The following is a 23,797-nucleotide window of genomic DNA, read 5'->3' as shown; positions in this document are numbered from 1 at the left end:
GCTGAATATCTTTGGCGTCATCGCGGTGCATGATGGGTAGGACACATCCTGTTTCAGGTTTTCATCAACCGGCTACTGCAACCACTCGATTAGCACTCCGATATCGAGTTGTAACGTGTGTATTTGTGAGTTTACCCAAGTTTGCAGTTAGCGACGTGAAGTTGACTTGTGTTTCTTGTGCTTGACGTCATTGTCATTAAGATCTGAAGTCGATAACTTTACTTGGAGCGCATAGTGTCTTATTAGCAGCTGCTATACAAACTAGCAATGACGGTCACGTGAAGAAGGATACAGAATAACGGCAGAAATACGGTAGAAAACTAATTCTCATTTCATACCTTCCCCTTGAGCCTTTTATTGACATTTCCTGTAAAATGCATACCATTTGTTTTACCTCAGTAATATAGTTAAAACACAAATCATGTGTTTTTTGGAGAGGGGGTAATGCATCCTACCATATGCTCACTCACAATTCTGTGTCGTTGTTTTGCATGGTCTTGAGTATAGGATTGCTCTGGAGATGAAACTACACAGAATACTGAGCTGCCCAAGGATGTATCTTCCATACAGGGGACATTCTAAGCGCCTTTTAGGCTCTGTTGGTGCCCTCTCTTGTATGGGAGGAAATGAAGCTCTAACTCCAATGGTTGGTCGTGCCATGCTCTACTGCAAAACATGCACAGTGCCACCAATGAACTACAGTGAAGGTGCTCCTGAAGCAGGTAGTCATCTGCTGCTTGAGTCGAGAAGAAGAGGTTCAGCAAGAAACAAGAACCTACTGAGAGGAGGAGGAGCATGGCCTGGTAAGAAGGATAAAACTGTATGATGATCAAATTGTATGCTGATCAAATTGTTGACACTTAAAAGTATTTGCAATCTAAGTGTTTCAAAAAACGATCAAAATACTTTTTGTAGTATTTTTAAGAATAGCTTTCTTGTACTTTCACAAATCTTGTTTTAAAATTGTCTGTCTTTTAACAGTGTCCTTTGTCCGCCACAGAATGACAGAAGCTCCTCTTTCCACTGTGCCGCCACCTTTTGTCGTGGTAAGCTGTCTTCTATTCATAGAAGTCGCTTTTGGTAATGAATGACCTCGTCCCTGTCCAGAAAGTGAGAGACAGCTAACAACAAAATTATTTTGTGTGACCTTAATGACACTTTAGCAGGATTCACATCATTTGTAGTTAGAAAATTATTTCTCGTATTGTTTGACAGATGAGATTTGACCAAGAGGGAAATGTCACATCATTCGGTATGTCAGTATTTTTGTATATATTTTTTTTCATGTTTCTTGAGTGCATTTACAGTACTTTTTATTGTTTATTCTTTTTCTCTTTTGTAGAGAAAAAGAAAACAGAGCTTTGTCAAGAGCTAAGTCTTCAGGCGAGGGATCTTCGCTTTCAGCACAGTACCAGCCTCACCACTAGAAACAACTGCATTATCCTACGAATGGAGGTATGCTAAAAATATTGACAGAATGTCTCTTTAGAATAAAACAAATGGATCACATAGTATAGGTAAGGTAGTATTTCACATGGCTGTGGTATGTATGTATGTATGTATGTATGTATGTATGTATGTATGTATGTATGTATGTATGTATGTATTTATTTATTTATTTATTTATTTATTTATTTATGTATTTATTTATTAAATCCAATAGTGATGCGCATATTACAGCGTAAATGCTGCAAAAGAAACATTAAAATGAACGCTGGGAGTTCCTTAGCCCACTTCCGCTATGGACATTCTTTCACTGCCACCACAGTGCAGTGTGTCCCTGCGGGGCTTTGGGTGATGCTGAAGTAGAAGAAACAAGAGTCCTCGCGGCTAATCATTTTGCAGGGTGTATGAATATCCTCTTTTTTTGCCACCTTGGTCAAAATGAGGTAGTCGCATTCGGCCTGGCACCTGATGACCAGATAACACACTCAGGGAGAATAAAAAATGAATAAATCACAGCCGATGATGATTATAATGTAGTTCTCACCTGTCTTTTTTGGGTCCCGTTCCAAACGCTCGGCAGTCCACGCACTCTGCGTGAGTCAGACAGGGGCTTGAACAAATAGGGCAATGCTCACAAGTCGAACCCGTGTACGATGGCTCGCAACGACAGCTTCCGCAGTCACACATCCCTCTGCCGTTACACAATTGCCCATTGGACGCCACGCATGAAGTTGTATCTATGGAGCAGCTGCAATCCTCGCCAGTCCAGTCGTTGTCGCATATGCACCGTCCGCACTCGCATTTGCCGTGACCCCCGCATATGCTGGAGAAAGAATGAAACACTTTCTAGCAACAGAATAAAACGAGTCGTCAGGGCTTATTGTGGTAATTACCTGTTGTTGTGATATGGGCAATCAAAATTGCTGCACTCACAGAACATCCCCGTGTATCGTTCTTTTGGGTTTTCACGACGGTGGCATACGCAGTTGCCTTCCTCGCACGTTCCCCTACCGCTGCACAGTGGAGCATTTGGTTCCGCGCGACAAAATTGCTCATCTCTGCCAGTGCTCGAATCTTGATCCATCTGGCAATGTTGCTTTCCCTCGCAGTTCAACTCGCCATGAGGAAACGTTTGTTTTTCAGCCTGGCCAGATGACAGTAGGGGCAACAACAGGAAAAGACAAACCGTCTTCATAACCATCCTGCAGACAAACAATGGAAATCGAGCACATGATTTCTTTTCTGTGAAACAATATTGTGAATGTTAGTAAAGCTTTCCTCTTCGGAATAGTTTACTGTAAATAGACATGAGATAAAACTTACTCAAGTTCCCGAATATCTTTTCTTGGCGCTAAGTTGCTTTGGTACGTCTGCCTCTTCGTATGGCAACGCTTCAGTGAGGTTAACTTAAAGTTACTGCCGGACAGTCGGACTACTCCGCTGATTCTGTAAGTCTTGGTCAACTTTATTGATTTCAAAACCTTCTATAGATTTAGCCTCTGGCCTCAAATATTTACTAATCAGATCTGGCTAATGGACCTTCAACTCAGTGAACCATAACAAGATTTTAGCAAATTGAAACTGGGACGTCTTTGGAGGTCTTAGTTCAAACGACATCTCAAAGTCTTGTATACCCACAGACGTTGAAAGCCATTGTGACTCCCCATTGCCTTTTGGTGCTGGATTTCCGTGGGCTGGGGTTGGAACGCTGGCTCGTCCTGGAGCTTGGCCCGCAGCTGGCCTCGCAGACGCACTCCCTGCCTTTTGAGTTCAGGGCTCTGGAGGCCATCCTGCAGCACAGGGTGAGGCCAATCTTTTCTTCTTTGACCAACATGACAACATAAGGCTCAAGCACACCTCCGTCAACAGGTTAACAATTTACAAACACTGCTGAACAAAGTTGAACCGGAGATATTGGACGTTTTGGAGTCTCTGGTGGATCCGAAAATCCTGTCAGCTGATAGAAGTAAACTGCACGTACTACTGCAGAACAGTAAGAGGTAACCATGCAGAGTCATGAAGGCAGAGTTGAAAGGAGGTCTGCAATAACAGCTATCAAATAGATCAAGAGCATTTTATTTTCCTCATTTATTTTTGGGCAATCAATTGATATCAGTTATTTTGACGATATATTCGATTTGATGTTAACCGTTTGCTGTCGATTTAATGACCTTGTTTGTGTCTTTGTTTGTTGAAACTCGTTAATAGTTTATCAGAGTTGGAGACGGACATTAAGGTTTTCAAAGAGTCCCTGCTGAAGATTTTAGATGAGGACGAAATCATTGAGGAGCTGTGTCTCACCAAGTGGACAGACCCGAGAGTATTGTAAGTCAGACGTTGCAGTGCATGTGCCGTTGTTCTGAAGAACAGTGTGTTCCATAGAACATTTCTATAAATAATATGTAAATATTAAATATAAACTTCTCACATGCTTGACATTTTCTTGTGCCATCTCCTGTGAGAAAAATGTATCTTTAACTCAAACTGTCCTGGTGATTTTTGGCTTAACTGTTTGTGTGATTTTAAATTTCTGATTTCGTATTTTATCCTGCATTCTTGATCATTTGATTCTATGGACAGCTAACTCTTATTCTTACATGAGCCTTTTTTACACTCCTGATTTGTATTTCTAGTGAGGAGAGCTGTTTGGGGATTGACCATGCAGAGGAGATGGAACATTTACTGGATAATTACTACATGCAGGTAATAATGTTAACAGACCCCCTGAGATAGTATCATCGTTCACCCCATGCCCCCCCCCCCCAAAGGAAAAAAAATCCTAGCTCCGCCCATGTATCGATGATGTTTACACATAAACACTTGTGACTTACACACACACAAATGTTTTTGAGGGTAGCAACATTCTTATGTTGTGCTTGTGTCATCACACCGGCCCATGCAGGCTGAAGAGCTAAGCAACAAGGCCAGGGAGTTGAAAGGCCTGATCGACGACTCGGAGAGTGTCATCTTTATCAATCTGGACAGGTGTGCATTAGTGTCCTTTTTTTGAAGAATCTGCGACCGAATCGGGTCCAAATCAACTGAAAGTCAATTGCTGTTTGTTTTAGCCATCGAAATGTGATGATGCGTTTAAACCTGCAACTGACTATGGGGACCTTCTCACTCTCCTTATTTGGTCTCATTGGCGTAGCCTTTGGAATGAATTTGGAGTCGTCTTTTGAAGAGGTCAGATTGCCTTCTCTTTGGGCTTCATGGTTTGAGATCTAAGAATTTGTGACATTGATTTTTAGATGTCCATGTCACCACAATGATATTTATTGGCATCAAAATATTTTCTGTGTTCCAGGACCCTCGTGTTTTTTGGCTGGTTACAGGATTCATGTTCCTTGGCAGTGGCCTGATTTGGAGGCGATTGTTGTCATTTCTAGGACGACACCTAGAACCTACATTATTACCACCAGTGAGTATATATATGCCTTAAATAGTCTGAGAAAATTCATTTCAATTGTCTTTTTGTTGTGGTTCTTTGATAGATTCCTCCAGTTTGGAAGAGAAATCTGAAAGCATCAGACATGAAGACTGGATTGAGGTGATGCTAGCTTTATAGCTTGAACCTTTAGCACTTTTAAGGCCATCAAACTGACCTCATGTATTTGACAAAGATGCAAATTAGTTGCTTCCCTTCACCCACTTCAGAGTGTGTCAAGTGTTATTTCCTTGCCTTACTTGTTACTGCAATGTATCATAATCTTCTAAAGTGACATATGTCTGTGTTATTTCGGGATAATTAGACAAATATTTTTGCGTGTAGCTATTTAATTCCACAAAATGATTCATCTTTCTGTGGGTACAGGTTTTTAAATTGTCAGAATTTAGTTGAACGTAAACAACTTGACTTTTGATTTGTGTATTTTATCTTGATTCTGTATTTTGAAGTCATACAAAGAGGAAAAGCAGATATTAAATTATATAACTAATGTTTTGGTAACATTTCTACATTGTTGCATGTGCAGTGTCTATTTTCTGCCTCCTAAAAATAAAAGGCCAGATGTTTTGGTCCTTAATAAAAAAACTAAATAAAATAATCAACAAATGATTAATCATGCTGTCAGTCCAAATTCACCAGAAAATACTTTTTGTTGTTTGTGGGAGTTTTCTCAAGGAACTCTGATTTCCTCCCCCATTCCAAAAAACTTGTACTGTTCAATTGAGACTTTAAATTGTCCGTAATTTGGAATCCTTATTTGTCCATTTCCTCACCACCATCGTGCAGCTCGTTCATTCAATACACAGAATATCTCATTAAAATAGGACTAATCTTAACCATGATTTTTTTTTAAATGGTTTATTTATTTTGAATGAAACTTTTTTTTAATAATCACCTATTGTAATAAATTTGAGGATGACAATTAAAACGGATGCCTGATGTTAAAATAAGAATATTTTGGTGTGAACAAATTTGGCGTAATGATGTGTCTGAGTTGTTGTTGTTGTTGTTGTTGAACCCCATAGAGGGCGCTATTACTATACATCACATGGAAATTTTAAGTAAACAATGTACGAGTGATTCAAACTGCAGGGCACTGAGCAGTACACATGATGAAATATTAATGATGGGCGGTATGAAGCAGCTACTAATCGACTACGTCCAGCTTGAGCCGCCGCTCCAGGAAGACTGCCTGGCGGCTTTGCTGCAGGGTTGAGAGAAGGGGGGGGGGGGATGCCACGGCCTGTCAGCCTCGCACATCCATCGCCATCTCTTTGCCAGTGGGCTGTCCCTGCGGGTTATGGCGGTGCCGACCGCTCTTCTGCACGACGGCCGGCCCAATTTGTTTAGCGATCGGCCGCTGAAAGGCGCTGTGCCCGCTGCGGAGACGCTGTTCCTGAATGCTGTCCACGGCGATGAAGATGATGAAGGACATCCGGACCCTCGAGGGGAAACCTGTGCTATTACATCCACAGAGGACCTGGTGGACGATTTCGACGAGACGTTGTCTTTGTGTTTCGAGGGTGGGAGCTCCACAGCGGGCGACGCGGTGACGGTGAACACCGAGGACACGCTTCAGGGGGACGAGTGAGTAGTTGTTGCTGGATGGCTCTTGACAATGGCACGCTTTAAATGACGTCATTGGTTGTGCTACCACTTTCAAAACGTCAAATGCCTTGCACAACATGCTATTTTATTTTGAGGAAAATATGTCGTTTACGTAAACAGTCGATTAGGCGTTTTGCAGCACATCGCACGTCGAAAACAGAACCCCTTGTATGTTTCTTTATCATATGTTCTAAACAAGGAATCGCCACCCAACCTTTTTCAGTTTTTTTGGTTATTGATTATTGCATAGGGTTACTTTTTGTTTCTTTGATGCAGTCGTGGACATTGAGAAAATAACTTTCATTGGAGTTGACAGAAGCATCTGATGCTACTTTTCATGTACCCACAGGATCTGGGATTCTTTAAGCAAAAGCTATGGTCAAGTGTTGGAGATGGATTGGAAACATTCCCAGCCACGCTCCCTCTACATGCCCGCGTTCAACCCGGAGGAGAATGCGGTCAGTGATCCCATCCCTCCCCGCACCCACCTCCTTCCCAGCGTGTCCCACTTTTACTACTCGCCAAATCTCTCGTCCATTCATCTGACAAATCTCAACCGTGCTTCGAGCTGCGGATGATTAAATCCCTTGCCCCCCTGTTGTCATGTCTACTTAGAGTCAGACGAGTAACATCACAGGGGATGTGTCTGAAGTCGAGGAGCGGAAGGAACAACTGGACATGGACTCCATCATCGTCCCGTGTCTCGGCGAGGAACCTCTCTACACAGCCGAGCAGGTGAGTAGCGCCTACGTCTTTTAAATGCAGATCTTAAGACGGCTATGGAGGAACTTTAAAGGTGATTCTTGCTGTGCAGGTTATTGAAGAGATTGAAGAAATGCTGCGAGACTCGTCTGACTTTGAAGCTGAGAACATTCCTTCGCAGTCTGATCTGTGTATGCCCTCTTTGGATGTTCAGTACCCCAGAAGAAGTCCAAGATATGAAGAAAGTGAGTGCTACAATTAAATCTTGTTGGATGATTGCACCATTTACAAGTGCGTATGTGCACGCAGGAGTGCGTCGACTCAACGTGGCGGAGTTGAAAGAGTGTCTGGAGGAGACAGAGGTTGCCGTCACGAGGCTCTCAGAAGAGCTGGTGCAGCATTTGGCTCTTAGAGATGAGCTGGACTTTGAGAAGGAGGTGAAGAACACTTTTATTTCGGCGCTCATCGATGTGCAAAACCGACAGAAGGAGCATCGCGAGGCACTGAAGAAGAAGAAGAAACTTAAAGGGACGACGGGAATGTCACTTGGAACAGTGAGTGTATTATTGCAGACTTGCTTTGTTAGCATGGCAATACAGCATTGGTGTTCCTGCATTTGTCGTTTTTTCTTCCTCTCTTATATTTTTCTTTACTTTTTCCTTCATCCTCAGCGTTTCACTATGGAGGGCCTCTCCTCTATTATTCAAAACAGCTTTCGACAAACATTCCGGAGTGGATGCAGTGAAAGACAGGTTTGTTTAATTTTTTTTTCCGTGTACTGACTGAATGACTACTATGTGAACTACGTGATGAAGAGGGATGGACATATACATATATATATATATATATATATATATATATATATATATATATATATATATATATATATATGGACAAAAGTCTTGGGACATTGAAACGTTATCTGTTAACTGTATGTAGTTGGCTTAAACACACAAATCAATAATTCTGCAAACTTTAATCAGAGTTGGTTTAGTGTGTCCCTAAACATATTTTTTTGACACTGATTTAAAAAATATTTTTACTTTTTCCTAGCCCATTAGATTTGTTGGATATTTTCATTTTTTTGTATTATTATTACTATAAAACCTGATGTGCTACAAAAAAAATATGGGTAGACTTGGAAGCTGCGCAAAAAGATCACCTTGAAAACTATGCTGTGCAAGTCCTGATTTGATTAAATAAATCTTTTACAAACTCATTGATAATTATATATTTTTATTTCTAGTATTTGACTACCGTCATCCCGTATGAAAACAAAGGACAACCTCCTTCTATCGAGGACCTCCAGATCCTGATCAATAGTGAGTTTCTTTCTTCCCTTAAGTTTGATTCTTCCGCATCATAAATAAGGGACCCCTCATTCCCATTTCCACCATTTCAGTTTTGCATGCGATGAGAGACGACAGCGACAAGGTTCCAGCCCTTTTAACAAACTACATTCTCAAAGGTAGGACATACCAAGTTGATTTTGCAATGCACATTGCTAGAGACCGCTCATATTCAAACTGTTCATGTTGTACTGTTAGCATGAATTTACAAAATAGACACCACCACAGTGTGTGTGAGCGTGTATGTGTCTGTCTGTTTGTTTGTGTCTGTTCATGTGTGAATGTGTGCATGCAGTGTATTGGGTCAAGCTCCAAATTCAAATATAGCACAGTTAAAACATTTACTTTGAGTGTCAAACATTCCCTCTCCACTTTTTGTTTGTTTTTGTACTTTAATTCTTGTGCTAATGCTGCCTTCCATTCGCTAGCTGTGATGTGAGTGCCAGCCTGGGAGGTTTGTAACAATTTTCATGTGACCTGCACTGTTATGATGTTGTTGCTCACTGTGGCAAGATGCCCCCCCCCCCCCCCCCCCACTACAACTGTGGTGCATTTCAACCCCAATTTTTTACTCCTTAGCTTCACAAACTGGTGTCACTATGCTGCATGGTTGATCCCTGATAATGTGCAGATTACAGCGCCACTAATAACACTTTGCAGAACCGTTGATATTTAATGATTAGACTTGACCCACTTCTACAATAAAAAAGTCTATTTTTCATCAATTTATGGCATACACAAAATTTTTACCACAACATCAAGTACACATGCATGCTCAAAACAGCTGTTACCATCCAATTTTGGCTCATTAGTTTCAAAATAATTATATTTTTATTGCGACTGGTGTGGTGTAAACTGCATTGCACAAATGTTTGGTCTGAAAAAACAAATACATCCACAATGATAAAGTTATTATTAAATGAGTTACTTTCTAACTGTCAAAATTTAGCTGTCACTTTTGTATTGAATCTCACGGATTGTGCGTGCGTTCTTAATATTGTGCTTGGTGAATGTGTATTGTAATTGATGTATTAATGTATTCAAATTTTCCCCTCCACTTTATTTTCATTTTTTTTTTTTTTTTTAATCATTGACCGCCACACATCTCACTGCTAATATTTATCTGTGTGTTGTTTCAGTGCTTTGCCCAACGTAGCCTGAAGGGATGAAGCCAAACACTGGGGAGAGGCTTCTGATGATGAAACCGATTGTTTTTCACAAACACACAGCATATTTATTCACTGAATGCTTCATTTCCATTTTTTTCAAGATGCGTCCATGCGTTTTGGTCGTGTAATTCAATTTCTTGTGACTTTGATTAGTTTGCATTTTTTATTTCTTTTTTTATATTTATCGTGCGTCAAAGGAATATGCCCGAGAAGCTGTACTGTTCATGCGAAGCAAAGGGCTTTGCATTAATCCAAAGTGCTTACCGAGCTGTGATCAAATGTGCACAAAGCACAACGAGGCTTCCAGGCTAATTTACTCAGAGGTCAAGTTTGTATTCTCAATACAGCTGCTGCTTATTATTAAACAGCACTGATACTGCAAAGACATAAACACACAGATAAGATGTTAACAGAGCAAAAAAAGTTCATCCACCAGCAGCAAGAGATCGGTTTGCAAAGCTTTTCAGTATTCCACCAACTGCGAAGATTGTGTTTTGCCTGAAACATTTTGCACTGGCTACAAGGAGCTAATTAACTGACTAAACTATGCATTTGAATGATAATTAGTATTGTCTGACCCAAGCACTGTCAGACACAAGTGTCACTGTGCATGCTGTGAACAAGAGCAGTAAACTCTGCAGGACTTTTATTGATGATTTCTATACTTGTTGCCTTTTGAAATTTTGTACATTGTAAAGGGCATACAGTATTTTTACTGAATGTCTGATTACTGGACTGTGTTAAATGCTTAATTGCTCATTTATTTGACAAATGTTCTGTTTTAAATATATTTATTTATGTTGTTATTTGGTTTCTGGGATTTTGAGTGTAAGATGGTTGAAAAATGTTTGGTAGTGACACAAATTCAACCAATATGAGAAAATTGAACAATAATGAGATCATTGAATACTCGAATAAGCCAGTTTGGAAAACTGATCTGCATTTTGCAGATCAGTTTTCCAAACACTTCAAAATTAAATGATGTATAATTACTATTTAGGCCCAATAAGAATGCCTTTTTGCTACTGTTGTAGCTTATTGAAAGAAGAGTCAACATTTAACAGCTTTCTGAATTAAGACGTTGCGAAACTGAATAATCTTGCCAAAGTTTTAGCGCAATCCAGTCGCCCTCCTCCTCTCATGCTTTCCAAAGCAACACAAACGCCTGTAAGACATCTGCAAAACATTTGTGAAGTCCAAGATAAGAGGTTGTCGCCCAAACGCTGCGCCATTCAGCGGTGCGGCTCCAACTCAAAGCTGCAGCCTGACATCATTACAGCGTCTTTGAAGCATTTCATCATGGAACGAACTCAAAGTCTCCGCTTAGTGTTTTGCCTTCTGTTGCTGATCCAATGCACACTCTCACAGACAACAGGAAAGAGAAGCACAAAGAAAGGTAAGGTCAGCAATCATATATTAGACCTCACAATGTGATGCTAACTTTTCATCAACATGTCTTTCAATCCTGACAGACGCGACCAATGCTGCAATCGAGGAACTCAAGAAACAAATTGAAGACATTGTTAATGACCTGAACTTGTTAAAAGAGAAGCAATCTCTACAGTCAAGTAAGTTTGTCTCATAAATACTGACTAACCACCATATATTGATAGATGCAAAGAAATAGGTCATGATCCAAAGCATACCACAGCATCTAATGATTGTCAATTGAAAGTAACAGCTCTTTACCCAAAGCATACTCCATCATGGGTAATCTATTTCTCCATCCTTCCATGTCAGTGTGTCTTCGTGGAACAAAGGTCCCAGGCAAGTGTTTACTCGCCAATCCGGTCAAGAAGAATTTCCACGCAGCCAATGACGACTGCGTCTCCAAAGGGGGCACCCTGAGTACACCCCTGACAGGCCATGAAAATGACCAGCTTTACTCCTACGCGCGGCAGAGCATCAGCCCGGAGGAGTCCATCTGGCTGGGCATCAACGACATAGTGACCGAAGGCCAGTGGTTGGACCAATGGGGGTCCAGCTTGCGCTTCAAGAACTGGGAGACCGAGATCACCATGCAGCCGGACGGCGGGCGCAGCCAGAACTGCGGCGTGTTGGCCACCACGGCCAACGGGAAATGGTTTGATGAGAGTTGCCGAGGTGAGAAGGCTTCCGTGTGTGAGTTTAACATTGTGTGAGCAGAATTGCCTTTAAAATGCCATTTGAGTATAACCATCATCATATAATGTTTCAAAATAATGCACTAACCACTTCCTCATTTACAACAATAGTCACAAAATCGTTTTCATTTTACTGTGTAGAATTTTCACTGCATTTATTGTCAAAGCAGAAAACAAAAGAAATAATTTACTGGCAGATTCCGTGGTAAACAACATTGGATTTCTATCCTTAAAACATCAGCTAATAAACCAAAATAAACATGTATTTTCTTTCTGAAAATGCTTCTCCATGTCATTTCTGTGCACTGCTCGGGACAAAAAATTCTGCATCAAACGAAATATTTTCATCTCCAGAGCAGTCATGGAAAAGATAAGACCAACAAGCATTTCTTGAGGAATTGAACTCAGCACTGCTTTGGCCTGTGAGCTCAGAAAAGTTAAACATTCGAGGAGGAAGAGATTTGTTTGGAAAACACAAACCACAGAAACAAATGAGAAGCGGTGAATACAGTACTTGTAAACTGTGAGCTGGTTGCAGAGTGAATGTGTGTGTGTGTGTGTGTGTGTGTGGGGGGGGGGTCTTAGCTAAGAGCCAAAACGATCACAAACTATCAAACATCTGCTGGGGGCTATATTTTCTGTTACACATCACCGAGTCTAAATTCTGAGTCACAAAAGCAGATGAAGAGGTACAAAGGAATTGCGTAAACTTTTCCACCATCCAAATAAAATGACCTCACAATTATTCATTCACCCAGAGGAGGCCTACGTCAGATTATGAAATTAATTTCTTCAGACATCTTCAACCATTGTCAGACATTTGGGATTATAGTAAAGTGACTTTCAAGCACTACTTTGGCATATAAAAATCGTGTTGGGGGTACACAGTGCACATATTAGTCATAGCCAAACTAAAGTTTGTCTTTAATTCTAAAATATGAGAAGAAACTCACACAAAAGTTGACTGTAAAATGTTATGGCCGCATGTCTTGAGTCTTTAAAAGTATGTTATCTGTCTTTCACCCAAAATCAGCTTGTGAGTTTTAAAGGAATGTGTTCCATTTCTGTTAAGTAAGCGGTGATTCTGATTTCACAAGAGAAGCACTGCCACTCAAGATAAAAGCAGGCAGCAGCAGTCAAGTCTGAGCATGTCTAGTTTGTGAATTTGGTGCAAAAACCCATGCAGGAAGAACAAGGTCTCAAGCAATCCAGGAACGAAGATCTCCAAGTTAAAAAAAAAAAAAAAAGTCAAGTGGAAATCCCGCATCCTATCAGTTGCCTCCCTCCGGATCCAGCCGTGCCTCCATCGTAGCCGAGGTGGGCTGTGCCTCGTAAATCACATTGTCCACCAGGGTGTGGCCGTGGCTGGGGGGCCTGTTGGGAAGTGGGGGTCCCTGCTGTGGATACTCTTGGTAAACCCCCGTCTCAATGTTTTCGTCTTTAGATAGTGGAGAGTCTGTTGTCTCCGTGTAGGGGTCGTCCATGTTCGACTCTGTGTAGATTCCCATCTCTGCGCCTTTTCTCAGCAGGTGGGTGTAGACAAGCGTGTCCTCAATGGAGGCGTACACATGGGACTCGTTGTCTTCACGGCTTTTAGGGAAGCCGTTGTTTCCCGGCAGAAAGATGGTGCCGTTGGGATTGTAGATGGACACCTGATGATTGATCTTCTTTTTCTTCTTCCTATTTGGTAAGAGACAATTAGTAATGTACAGGAGCTCAAAAGTGTTCCATTTTAAAAGTTAGGTGAGTTATAATGTCTGTGACATATTAACTCTTCTTTTTAATTTAAAACCAGAAAGATGTGCCCTTGTTGATTTCTGAAGATTTAAAAAAGGCTGCTCATTTTTATGAACATTTTTAAATTACAATTATGGGAAATATTCTTATTAATTAATCTCATTGTATAATCTTCTCATTTTAGAACTGCCATGGTGGAGTAAACCGTTTTGATGGGCAAATACATTCAAAAGTAATTTCAAGTAGGTTGGAACACATTTGCAGGCTACATATTTGAACATATATTTTCAGGCTAATTAATAAAAATATTGGATTTTTGCATTTAAATGATGAATGGAAATCATACACTGCAGTCATAGTAATAATTAAAAAAAATCAGAGTAAACGATTTTAACACAACTTTTGAACGTATTGGTATAATGTAGGCCAAATGCTAAAAAAAAAAAAGTTTTTTATGCACCATATCTGCAAGTATGTTCAAACGTACGTATAAATACAGTCAAATGTTTTTGCCAGTCAAAATTATGTACTCCACATTGGCAGTACCGTGCTTTCGTTATAAATAAAAAATAACGTCCCGAAACAAAAAAAGAAGAATGGTCAGACAGCATATGCAAACCACTTACTTAATTACGATACAGACCGCGACCAGCACAGCAATGAACAGGAGGACCAGAGCAGCAACCACACTCAAGATGATGATCAATAGTTGGTCTGAGTGAGAGAAAATGTTAGCCAAAGTTGCACTTCACTGTACAAATTTAATCGAAGTGGAAAATGTACTTTTCTGGACAGTTAGTTCTGTGACGACCATGAACTCTCCTCGCTCTGTCATGCAGTTAGACATGTTGAGGTAGAAGCTCTCGGTGACGGTGACCTCCTCGACCTCCTCGTCCTCCCTTCGGCTGTAGTCCTCCTCCAGACTGCCGAACGTCTGCACCCGAATGTTGGTGTGGCGGTTAGCACACTTGGGCTGGCTGAGGTGGACGAACTTCAAGTGCGCTTCCATTTTAGGGGGTAGCGAGACGATCCAGGAGACGGTGGCATACGACTCCATCCCCGCCGGCCAACCGGGCGTCGCCAAAAGGAGACTCGTGTCTCTTTTTGGGGATAATGTGAATATGTACCTTTCTGGATTGGACAGAAGAGATTTTCAATACATGTTTCCCAATATCAAATGAAGAGGATCAATTTTGGTGCTTAAATCATTTTAATATATAATGTATTTTCCGCACTATAAGGTGCACCTAAAAACCTCCAATTTTCTCAAAAGCCGACAGTGCGCCTTATAATCAGGTGCGCCTTTTATGGACCAATATTGAACCACTACAGCAGGCGTGTCCAAAGTCCGGCCCGCGGGCCAAATGTATATATCTTATATATGGACAAAGTTTTAAAATGGGCCATTCATTGAAGGTGCGCCTTATAGTGCGGAAAATACAGTAGGTGGTATTTAATTATTAATGTACTACTTTTACTTTCACTACTTATAAGTAGGATTCAAACAGTTACCTGTTATCTCCTCTTTCAAACTAGCAGTCAACAAAGGCTTCACAGACGATCTCAGGTTTTGGTTGCCCATTCTTGTGACAGTGACCGATACGTTGGTGTGGATTTGGACCTTCTGAATGGCCCCCTGAGGACAGAAGTGGCCTACAGTCTTGCCGTCATCCTCGGTCAAGCTAATGAGACTGTCGTCGCACAGCTGATCCGGCAGGGCCTGCTTCAGGGGTCCCATTAAAGAGGTCAGTTCCACAGTGCCGTGGGGGGGAGGACGGAGGGCCCAGGTCACCGCGTTCAAGGGGGATGGGAGGCAGCTGGGTAAGAAGGGCACCCCAAGATGCACTGGAAACTTTGGGCAGTCTTTAAATTGACTGCAACCTGTTCAGAGAACATCAATAAAGGCTTTTATAGAAAGGTAAACAATAATTGTAATAACCAATTTGGCAAGCACACACACACGGAGTAAAGTAGGTATGAGTTAAGTGTGAATTTACCAATGACTCCACTGGCTGTGACACTGATGTCGTGAGGAAGACAGTCCTGAAAAGTCAGTTGAGAAACCTCTCCGGATGGGATTGTAATCTTCTCCATGATGACAGAGTCCATCTTCATTTCACATTCAGAGGCCAGGTTCAGTCTCTCCAAGTGCAGAGAGAGGTATTTGATTTTCTTCAGGTCCACGCTACAAATCACTGCAGGGAACAGTTAAAAGAGTTACAAGCCTTTTTCCTCCCATATTATCCTATTTTCCGAAAGCAGAGGTAAATCAGGATCCCTCTCGTCATTGGAGGAGTTTCCCGCTGAGCTGCTGTCATTCATGACTAAGTGATGAGGTAACATCAGAGCTTCCCGAGCCTGCAAACCTGAGGGCATCTGTAAATCACATTCTTCACGTCATCGCTAAACCTAACTTGCCCCTAAAATGTATCCCAAAAAAAAGAAGACTCACACAGTGAATTTTTTTTTCAGTGAGATGAATTAAAAAATGATTTAGTTACACAGCAGGCCTTCACATTCCATACTGTTTTACAGTTTGCTGTCACAGCTTGAACTGTTGTTGCAACAAGATACGAAAATTTTAAAAAATACATGTTACCTGCTGCAACATGCCATATCTTTATCAATCTTCCAGACTGTCATGTGTAGCAACACTAAACAAACCACTTTGGTAAAAATGATAAGACTGAAAATTCTCTACTGCGAGAACAAAACATCCTTGGCATACAATCTGAAGTCATTCCTCTCCATTTAACTTAACCATTAGCAGGAACCTTATTTTCTTACACTTAAGTAGAGCAGCTCTAATTAATGCCATGACTACCTTATTGTGCTTTTTATTGCAAATAAAATAAAACAAGCTAGTGGTCGATCTTCGCAAAGTAATGTGTAGGTGAAGTAATTATTTACCTGCAAATGGGGAAACACTTCAACACAAAGATTCACCGCATCACACATTTCCTTATCTATCAGAATTAATCATTACAAAGGTCTACTAAAGAACTAAAAACCAAATAAAATTTTTTAAAAAAGTAAGCCAACAAAGATGCAAATTACTTTGTCTATGGATTAGGAAAAGAGCTGTGTAATAAAAATGCTTTTTCCCATTTTCACCAATATTCTGACATTAATTTCTCATAAATAATGCATTAATCTGAATAACAAGAGGAAGAAAAAAATACAACCACTCCAGTGAGCTACAACAAATAAAATCTGACCTGATTTAAAAATCTTACCACCTTATTCCATAAATATTAAAAATGCACCCAAATGTGACTTATATTTTAGAAGCCCTGATCATTTAAGTCACCATACAAGATGGCTGATTTCTAAATATTAAACGTTTGTTAAATGTACAATATTTTCAATCCAATGCGATGTTATACCTGGTGCGCTCGTCCTTAAAGCTGTCACCTTGAGTTTCAGGGAGAGTCCAGGAGAACCAGCTCGTCTTCTGTCCATCTCACAGTTCCTGAGAATCAGAGAAAAGTCTCCCTGACTCTGGAGAGGTTGGACGTCCGTCAGAGCCGTCACCAGCGCTAGCCTGCCTTTGTTGTGGTACTCGGCCGCAGTTTCCTTCTTCAGACAACGTGGCTCTGTCAGGTTAAGGAACTCTATCGCTGCTCTTTGTTTATTTGTGAGCTCAAAGTACCACTCCATCACGTCATCGTCGGGAAAACTCTCGGGGAAGTTTGGAGAAAGCAACTCAGAGGAATATGTTCCATGTGACAAAGATAATGTAACTTTGGCAAGAGCTAAAATAGAACAAAACACAACGCCATTTAGATACGAGACAAGATGGAGAAGATTGTATCAAGTAGCTAACTTACATTTGATGTCCTCTCCAACAGACATGGTAAAATCGTCACTTTGGACCTCCAGTCCTGGTGGGACATCCAAAGAGAAGCTACCCTGGTTTAGAATTTGAATACTTCTGATAGGGCCTGTTGTGCAGTATTTGCCAATGACCACACTTCCTCTCTTCTGAAAGGCCTTGAAGGTGTAGGTGTGCCTATCTGGACACTTTTCAGATGGAGGAATTTGTCTCATGCCCGTCTCTGGGAAGTCCACTTGGACCGACTTTGGTCTAGAGGCCTTCAGGTTCCAGGTGAACCTACGGTGGAAATCCAACCACGATGTGCTGACTGGAACCGACCACCAACCGCATTCCTCGATGGTACATTCTAAGTAGAAATATTTACTACAGTAGTCAGCATCAATATAGCTTAGTGATCGCCAAAACCGTGCTCAAAGGCCATATTTGAAAATATTCAGACAACACTGCGTGATTGGAGATGTTACCTATATTTTGTATGATCTCCACTTTGAATTCATCTTCAGGTTGGAGGCAAGAGAATTCCACTGAAACAGGGTTGCCGCCTTTCAACAATAGTGCCTCTTCACAATTTTGCCTTCCCTCGGTGCACACTTTGCATGATGAGCCTTTGGCTAGCCTGCTGATGTTGACAGTGGTACCTCCATCATGGATGAACGACTGGATACCTATTTCATCAGAATGTATGCTTTCACTTTCTATTCTCTAAAGATTTCTGAAACATTTCATTTGCTTTTTAGTCATGATGAGGTTGAGATTGAAAATACTGCTGCCATGGTTTAAATATTCATCACTTGTGAAATCAGTAACTGAACTGCTATGATCAAGTATCTGTCGAGTGAAAATGTATTCTATAAACCCATCCAACTAATTTCTATCAACTGCTTGGTAACATGGATTAGTCATTCACACTCACATTCAAACCTGTGGGTAATTTAGGGTCTTCACTGAAAGTAAAATTAATGTTTTGGAAATGTGGGAATAAGATGGAGCTCTTGGCAAAAATCCAAATAAAAATCAACGAGATTATTTTAACTCCACACTTGAAGTCTGAACCAAGATTCGAACCCAGAACCTCAGAATTTTTTAGGCAAACCACTCATTCACCATGCTGCTGCTACTACTCTATACAGAATGTCAACTATAACTGAAGTCCAATTTAAATTTGGTTAGATATTTCTCAGCCTGCAAACTGCATTTTTTAATTGAATAATATAGTATGTCACATATGATCATATGATAACCATTGATAATTTTCCCCATGTTTCGATTTTCAAAGTTTATATAAAAAAGAGTTTTATTATCAATATGTAGTTTTTCCAAATTTCCATATACTGCTTAGCCATCATTCAAAATAAACATCCACGTTGATAATGTATATCAAATATTCTACAAGCCCCGAAACCTGCAGAGATGTTTAAAAAAAAAACAACTACGCAACAAAAAAGCAACCGGTACACTCCCTAAATAAATCAACACCACCACAGCACTACTTTACGCACACTGTTATCCAATAACCAAATACGTATTTAATCTGCGTAATCCCTTAGTTACCAACCAACACTACTTTCCCAGAGCATTTTTTTTTATATCGTTTATTAGTATAATAAAATATCTTAACTTACCTGAAGCGACGAAAACAAAAAGAAAAAAACAGACGTGGATTCTCAAAAGCGGCATGCTGCCGAACCATTCGCAGGTACTGCGACTTTGTTCCCTAGTGGAATCGCTGAACCTTTGAGCATGCCGGACTACTCATTGTGTCATCGTAGTGAGGGGGAAGTGTTCGTCAACTGTGCAGTTCGTTGATGAATCCGCTCTCCAAACTCCACTTCCTGGCTCTGTGTGTACGTGTGCGAAAGGTGTGGTAGGTAAACTGCAAGTAAGGGAGGCAACTTCTTGCCTGAGGTAAGTAGTTTACGCACACTATATACGTATGTCAAGTTGAAGATACGTGTGTGAAACAAAACAACACATGAGTTAAAGTATAAATAAATAAATAAAACACACGCGCGCGCACACATGCACACACACACTGAAATGTACTTGGGTATTTTTTTATAACTTCACATACAAATTAAAGCAACGCCTTAACTAAGTAACAAAGCTTTACTACCTATGATGAATGGAAAAAAATAGTCTGACCTGTTTTTCATGATTAGAGGATTTTTGAAAACCAGAAGCTTATTCAACAACTCATCTTGAATGTGGGTATTTAAAAAAAAAAAAAACAAAAAAAAAAACCTCAGGAGTAGTGGAGCCTTTTCTGCAGATAACTCTGGGTGATAGTGTTCCCTTTAAAGTGCACAGCAGGGAGTCGGTGGGTTTGGCACAATGCATATGAATGGGTTGTTTGTCACGTTTCTGTCTTTGGAGGCATTTAAAATGTTTTTTCTTTCCTTTGGAATTCAATTATGTTCGCCACAGAAACCCTCAAGCGATATATGCAATGCATATTAGCAAATGTCAGTTAATAATATCAGATTTATGTAGAGATTATCATTGATATCATATATCATTTGTATTATTTGAATTTATTTCTTTTCCTCAAACAATGAGAATCGATGGGAAAATGTATCGATAAGGAGTATTGATAATGGAACAGGGATCAGTCATTTCTAATCAATAAACATCCCTATGGGCTATACTGCCTCTCATATTGCAGAAGTTATACAAACAGACCTTTTTCGCCCCATTAGAGGCAGGGCAGACAGATTCAGTCATCAATCACAATCTTGTCATTTTTAAAATTCCCACATTTCCAGTTTATCTTGTGTCATTTGCTTCTCAAGATGTGTTCTAGTGCAATAAGAAAACTTAATTTTAAATCACAGAATAAACAGCGTAGATAAAATGTCTAATATTTTATTGTAATGTATGTATATTGTTTATATTATAACAGATACAAATAAAACACATACTGTATATTGATCTTGATATTATAAATCTATCATTAAAAACACTGAAAAGTGAAAACCACTTAAACGACTCCTTTGTCAGAAAAGGCGTACATTTTATACAACGATTATATGTTTTCAGTACATGTGCAGTGCAAAAGTTCTACACGAGGTATAAGGCAAACATTCTAGAAAGGTTTAAAACTACAAAGACGGGTTCGCGAGAAAATTGTGCACAATATACGCTGACATATTCGGCTATATAGGCCTACAAGTATACAAAAACATATTGGTCCCACTAGAACTCACGCATACATAGAGAACATTCATACCTTGTTCCTCTGAAGAGGTTTGTTGGAATTCCAAATGACCTACATTTCAATTAACAGTCATTCATTCATTGTGGCAAGGAGTATAATGGCTACAATTAATTTTAGGTATAGGCAGCACGGGCTCGTCAGATCAGATCAGATCAGTCATCTTGGTCTTCTCTGCTCCATCCCATTAGGTAGGAAGCCTGCAATAATAGGAACCGGCCATATGAGAGCAGCAACACTCCACACAATAATGACCAGAGTCATGAAACAAGCCACAAGTGTAGACTCGATGGGCTTTCTGTTCAGCCTCCAACTTTTGTCACCCTTCAGCTCGTCGAGGCTGAAATCCACGCAGCAAAACGTGACCTGATCCCCGCTCTGCTGGCCCCTCGCCCTGCCGGGGACGAGCCTCCTGTAGCGGGACAGCCCGCAACCCACGCATAGCCTCAACTCCTGCTGACCCCCGGTGGTCCCCAGATGCTCGATGATGACGGGCGAGATGGCCCGGTTGAACGAGGCGGAGAAAAAAGCCCGTCCGTGGTTGTTGGTGGTGTAGATGAGCACGTCGCACTGGAAGCCGAAGCTGCTGTCCCAGCGGGCCACCAACGAGGAGGGCAGCAGTCTCTGGACGCTCACGTTGCATTGGGACGGCGTCTGCAGGGACGACGACGCGTCCGGGGACGCTTCGCTCCCTTCCGCGGACCTCTTGGACAAGCGCGCGTCCACCCCCAAGTCGGCCAGGAACCTGTTGGAGGAGTTGACGGGCGGCAGCAGCATGTCCTCGTCGCTCCAGCTCTGGCATCGCTGGACAAGTCCGGCCACCGCGGTCAGCGCCAGCAGCAGGGTCCGACACTTGTTCAGCATGGCCCGGGGCGCGTCTCACCTGCTCGCATGGTGCGTGGGACGATCCGCTGGTGATTTTTAACTGCGCCGATCCAGATGGAGAGATTCTATCCTCTTCCCGACTGGTGGGAATGGAAATGTCCAATGGCTGTCACACGCGCGCACCCCCTCCTCCCTTCCTCCTCATCCAACTGTGTCCTGCGTGGCTCCCCTCAATCCATTTACCCTCCTCGTTGTCATTCACCAAAGGAAAAACGAAAAAGAAGGAGAGCTAGGGATGCATGCACTGTATGTTTCTGTCATAATCCGGATCCGTTCTCCAACAGTGGTGAAAAGAAACGAAGTAAAATACTTCGTTACTGTACTTAAATAACTATCGGTGTTATTTGAAATTAGACATGTTGAGCCTCTTATTTTTTCATTAATTTGAGAAAGACAAAAAAAAAGACGGAGGATGAACAATGACGGCAACCGATTTGGAGAAACAACATATTAGCCATTATTTGAGATGATTAATTGGTGTTAATTGTTGGCTACAAGACTGATAGTGAATACTACACTTTGTCAATATCTATTTTTTTTAAAAAGACAAACAAGTTGGCTCAGAGTATTTGTTATCATTGGGTAATTAGGTAATATGGCCTTTCTATTAGCAATTGATAAAAGTTTGATAGTATCAAAGTTGAGTTGACAATACCTGGCTGTTGGTTTAAAAAGCATGAAAAGCGATGATTTTTTATTTGTTTTTTCATTTATTTATTTTTTTACAACCAAGTAAAGCTTCTGTGTTTGTTCTGGGATTTTACAATGCTTTTCAAAACAGGAACAATGAACTAATTGTCCTTTCATGTTACCTCACCTCTTGTCCTCTGTGGAAAGGGAAGGGGGAGGAGTAATAAATAATAATGGCTGCATTATAATCATAATTATGTAATGTCTCAAAAATGACAATGAGTTATTGGCAGAACTGGATTGCCGAACGGGAATAACAAAGACATTGATTATTCTCTTCTGGCTATTCTCTTAGCAGTTGATGAAGTCAACAAACATCACTTGAAGGAACTGTTTGCCTCTGTAAATCGCATCATTTGCTTTATGAGGGCCTGGCTTTGTAGATTTGATGTGATGGTCAGCTGAATTGAAAAACCCTTTGGCCTCAATTTGCATCTGAAAGCGCTCGCCCTCTTCTTCTGTTTTAATTATGACGGCAAACCTTTTTATTCGCAGACAATTTGGCGCTTATTTAGTTCCAGTTGGGCACAGTCAAACGTTTCACTCTTTCTAAACACAGGTCACTCCGTCTCAGATATGCCATTGTGTGAACGGAACAAAAATGTAAATGGTTTTCTTGTTCATTAATTATGCTATAAAAATGTAAATTGGTTTGGTGACAAAAATACAAATGGGACTAAGATAAAGTCTCTTGTGCCAAAGGAGAATGCATAAAAGATTCATTTACTCAAAGTGCGGCTCTTTCCACAGGAAGCTGAGATGAGGAAGCATTTGTGGCATGTGGCTGGCCGGTAGCCGCTCTGTGCTGGATCAGACACCATTAGTCTAAAACGCAGACTCTGACTTAATTAGAAACAAAGAATTAGGTCTGTGCGTTTTCATAACTGCAAAGTTCAGCTCCGCGCTCACATCGCAGTCTGGAGAAACCCCGATTTGTCTCCTGTGGGCCTGTCATATCACCAATCACTGCCAGGACTCATCACCACGGCAACCAAATGGGGCTCTCCCTGGAGGTGTGAGAACAGTGGAGTCCACTGATGAGGAACAACACAGTATGTTCAGTGGAGGAAGACGGTCCTAATACTTCACTGTCACCGTTTAACGTCTGATTCAAGACAACAGTCTTGAAATGAATGGCAGTAGAAAGTCATGTGAATCAATACATTTGTAAATCATACATAAATGGACTAAACTAAAAAAAAATTTATTACACTATTGAGAATATGAAAAGAAGAACGTACAGCACGGTGGACTAGTGGAAAGCACGTCTGCTTCAGAGCCAAAGGTTCTGTGCCCTGCAAAAGCCTAATGACCAGTTTGTGTTGTACCCTGCCTCATTTTTAAAGTCAGCTGGGATAAGTTCAAACTTGCAACATGTGATCCTAATGAAGACAAAAGCTATAGAAAATTTATTGTTTTTATGCCCGGCGCAAGTCTGGGGTCAAAGTGCAATCTAACTGTGAGCATGTGTGTTTTCATTCTTTTGGCATAGTATTTTCCAAGACTTGTGCAGACAAAAGAGGATGTTTGCGCCGTTGTGGGATGAAACACAGTCGATTCCTAGCTTCACCTCATCATGTTTAGTAGAAAT

General features: G+C 40.9%; 6 protein-coding genes across 6 annotated transcripts; 3 read left to right on the top strand and 3 right to left on the bottom strand.

Moving 5' to 3' along the window:
• The first annotated feature begins 42 nt into the window (after nt 1-42).
• On the top strand, nt 43-5,507 carry mrs2 (magnesium transporter MRS2). The gene is made up of 13 exons (XM_049729567.2): nt 43-312; nt 508-803; nt 982-1,046; nt 1,216-1,252; nt 1,343-1,455; nt 3,087-3,248; nt 3,316-3,446; nt 3,655-3,771; nt 4,080-4,149; nt 4,349-4,431; nt 4,515-4,632; nt 4,754-4,867; nt 4,941-5,507. Exons 2-13 carry the CDS (start codon nt 521-523, stop codon nt 4,998-5,000), a joined length of 1,353 nt encoding a protein of 450 aa, XP_049585524.1. The 5' UTR covers nt 43-312; nt 508-520; the 3' UTR covers nt 5,001-5,507.
• Nucleotides 1,647-2,916, bottom strand: LOC125974773 (integrin beta-1-like). Its single transcript, XM_049729568.2, has 4 exons — nt 2,770-2,916; nt 2,340-2,648; nt 1,991-2,269; nt 1,647-1,911 (listed from the first exon to the last, which is right to left on the bottom strand). The coding sequence occupies exons 2-4, from the start codon at nt 2,645-2,647 to the stop codon at nt 1,740-1,742; spliced, it is 759 nt and encodes a 252-aa protein (XP_049585525.1). The 5' UTR covers nt 2,648; nt 2,770-2,916; the 3' UTR covers nt 1,647-1,739.
• A 487-nt stretch (nt 5,508-5,994) lies between the features above and the next one.
• fez2a (fasciculation and elongation protein zeta 2a) lies at nt 5,995-10,528 on the top strand. The gene is made up of 9 exons (XM_049729572.2): nt 5,995-6,481; nt 6,852-6,960; nt 7,118-7,237; nt 7,317-7,449; nt 7,514-7,758; nt 7,876-7,956; nt 8,451-8,526; nt 8,607-8,672; nt 9,693-10,528. Exons 1-9 carry the CDS (start codon nt 6,195-6,197, stop codon nt 9,707-9,709), a joined length of 1,134 nt encoding a protein of 377 aa, XP_049585529.1. The 5' UTR covers nt 5,995-6,194; the 3' UTR covers nt 9,710-10,528.
• Nucleotides 10,529-10,715: 187 nt separating this feature from the next.
• clec3ba (C-type lectin domain family 3, member Ba) lies at nt 10,716-12,125 on the top strand. The gene is made up of 3 exons (XM_049729569.2): nt 10,716-11,118; nt 11,195-11,290; nt 11,463-12,125. The coding sequence occupies exons 1-3, from the start codon at nt 10,863-10,865 to the stop codon at nt 11,861-11,863; spliced, it is 753 nt and encodes a 250-aa protein (XP_049585526.1). The 5' UTR covers nt 10,716-10,862; the 3' UTR covers nt 11,864-12,125.
• Nucleotides 11,965-19,299, bottom strand: cdcp1a (CUB domain containing protein 1a). The gene is made up of 9 exons (XM_049729565.1): nt 19,043-19,299; nt 17,885-18,085; nt 17,413-17,766; nt 16,969-17,337; nt 15,580-15,777; nt 15,095-15,463; nt 14,366-14,713; nt 14,209-14,296; nt 11,965-13,525 (listed from the first exon to the last, which is right to left on the bottom strand). The coding sequence occupies exons 1-9, from the start codon at nt 19,095-19,097 to the stop codon at nt 13,117-13,119; spliced, it is 2,391 nt and encodes a 796-aa protein (XP_049585522.1). The 5' UTR covers nt 19,098-19,299; the 3' UTR covers nt 11,965-13,116.
• A 633-nt stretch (nt 19,300-19,932) lies between these two features.
• Nucleotides 19,933-22,915, bottom strand: LOC125974775 (transmembrane protein 158). The gene has a single exon (XM_049729570.2). The coding sequence runs from the start codon at nt 21,493-21,495 to the stop codon at nt 20,791-20,793; it is 705 nt and encodes a 234-aa protein (XP_049585527.1). The 5' UTR covers nt 21,496-22,915; the 3' UTR covers nt 19,933-20,790.
• Nucleotides 22,916-23,797: the final 882 nt, after the last annotated feature.

This window comes from Syngnathus scovelli, chromosome 9, assembly GCF_024217435.2.
Source record: "Syngnathus scovelli strain Florida chromosome 9, RoL_Ssco_1.2, whole genome shotgun sequence".
NCBI classification, from domain to species: domain Eukaryota; kingdom Metazoa; phylum Chordata; class Actinopteri; order Syngnathiformes; family Syngnathidae; genus Syngnathus; species Syngnathus scovelli.
The sequence above is the reverse complement of the archived record's forward strand: the minus strand, read 5'-3'. Positions and strand labels throughout refer to the sequence as shown.

What these genes read in the sequence shown, in the direction of transcription:
- mrs2 (XM_049729567.2), top strand. Translation starts at nt 521, where the DNA reads ATGAAACTACACAGAATACTGAGCTGCCCAAGGATGTATCTTCCATAC. An exon ending in ATCTTTATCAATCTGGACAG is followed by an intron (nt 4,432 to 4,514) that starts GTGTGCATTAGT and finishes TGTTTGTTTTAG; the next exon opens with CCATCGAAATGTGATGATGC. An exon ending in TGGAGTCGTCTTTTGAAGAG is followed by an intron (nt 4,633 to 4,753) that starts GTCAGATTGCCT and finishes TCTGTGTTCCAG; the next exon opens with GACCCTCGTGTTTTTTGGCT.
- LOC125974773 (XM_049729568.2), bottom strand. Translation starts at nt 2,647, where the DNA reads ATGGTTATGAAGACGGTTTGTCTTTTCCTGTTGTTGCCCCTACTGTCA. An exon ending in TGCCCATATCACAACAACAG is followed by an intron (nt 2,270 to 2,339) that starts GTAATTACCACA and finishes TTCTTTCTCCAG; the next exon opens with CATATGCGGGGGTCACGGCA. An exon ending in ACGGGACCCAAAAAAGACAG is followed by an intron (nt 1,912 to 1,990) that starts GTGAGAACTACA and finishes TCTGGTCATCAG; the next exon opens with GTGCCAGGCCGAATGCGACT.
- fez2a (XM_049729572.2), top strand. Translation starts at nt 6,195, where the DNA reads ATGGCGGTGCCGACCGCTCTTCTGCACGACGGCCGGCCCAATTTGTTT. An exon ending in TCAACCCGGAGGAGAATGCG is followed by an intron (nt 6,961 to 7,117) that starts GTCAGTGATCCC and finishes ATGTCTACTTAG; the next exon opens with AGTCAGACGAGTAACATCAC. An exon ending in AAGTCCAAGATATGAAGAAA is followed by an intron (nt 7,450 to 7,513) that starts GTGAGTGCTACA and finishes ATGTGCACGCAG; the next exon opens with GAGTGCGTCGACTCAACGTG.
- clec3ba (XM_049729569.2), top strand. Translation starts at nt 10,863, where the DNA reads ATGCTTTCCAAAGCAACACAAACGCCTGTAAGACATCTGCAAAACATT. An exon ending in AAAGAGAAGCACAAAGAAAG is followed by an intron (nt 11,119 to 11,194) that starts GTAAGGTCAGCA and finishes CAATCCTGACAG; the next exon opens with ACGCGACCAATGCTGCAATC. An exon ending in GAAGCAATCTCTACAGTCAA is followed by an intron (nt 11,291 to 11,462) that starts GTAAGTTTGTCT and finishes CTTCCATGTCAG; the next exon opens with TGTGTCTTCGTGGAACAAAG.
- cdcp1a (XM_049729565.1), bottom strand. Translation starts at nt 19,097, where the DNA reads ATGCCGCTTTTGAGAATCCACGTCTGTTTTTTTCTTTTTGTTTTCGTC. An exon ending in AGAACTAACTGTCCAGAAAA is followed by an intron (nt 14,297 to 14,365) that starts GTACATTTTCCA and finishes TCTCTCACTCAG; the next exon opens with ACCAACTATTGATCATCATC. An exon ending in GCGGTCTGTATCGTAATTAA is followed by an intron (nt 13,526 to 14,208) that starts GTAAGTGGTTTG and finishes CTTACCAAATAG; the next exon opens with GAAGAAGAAAAAGAAGATCA.
- LOC125974775 (XM_049729570.2), bottom strand. Translation starts at nt 21,495, where the DNA reads ATGCTGAACAAGTGTCGGACCCTGCTGCTGGCGCTGACCGCGGTGGCC.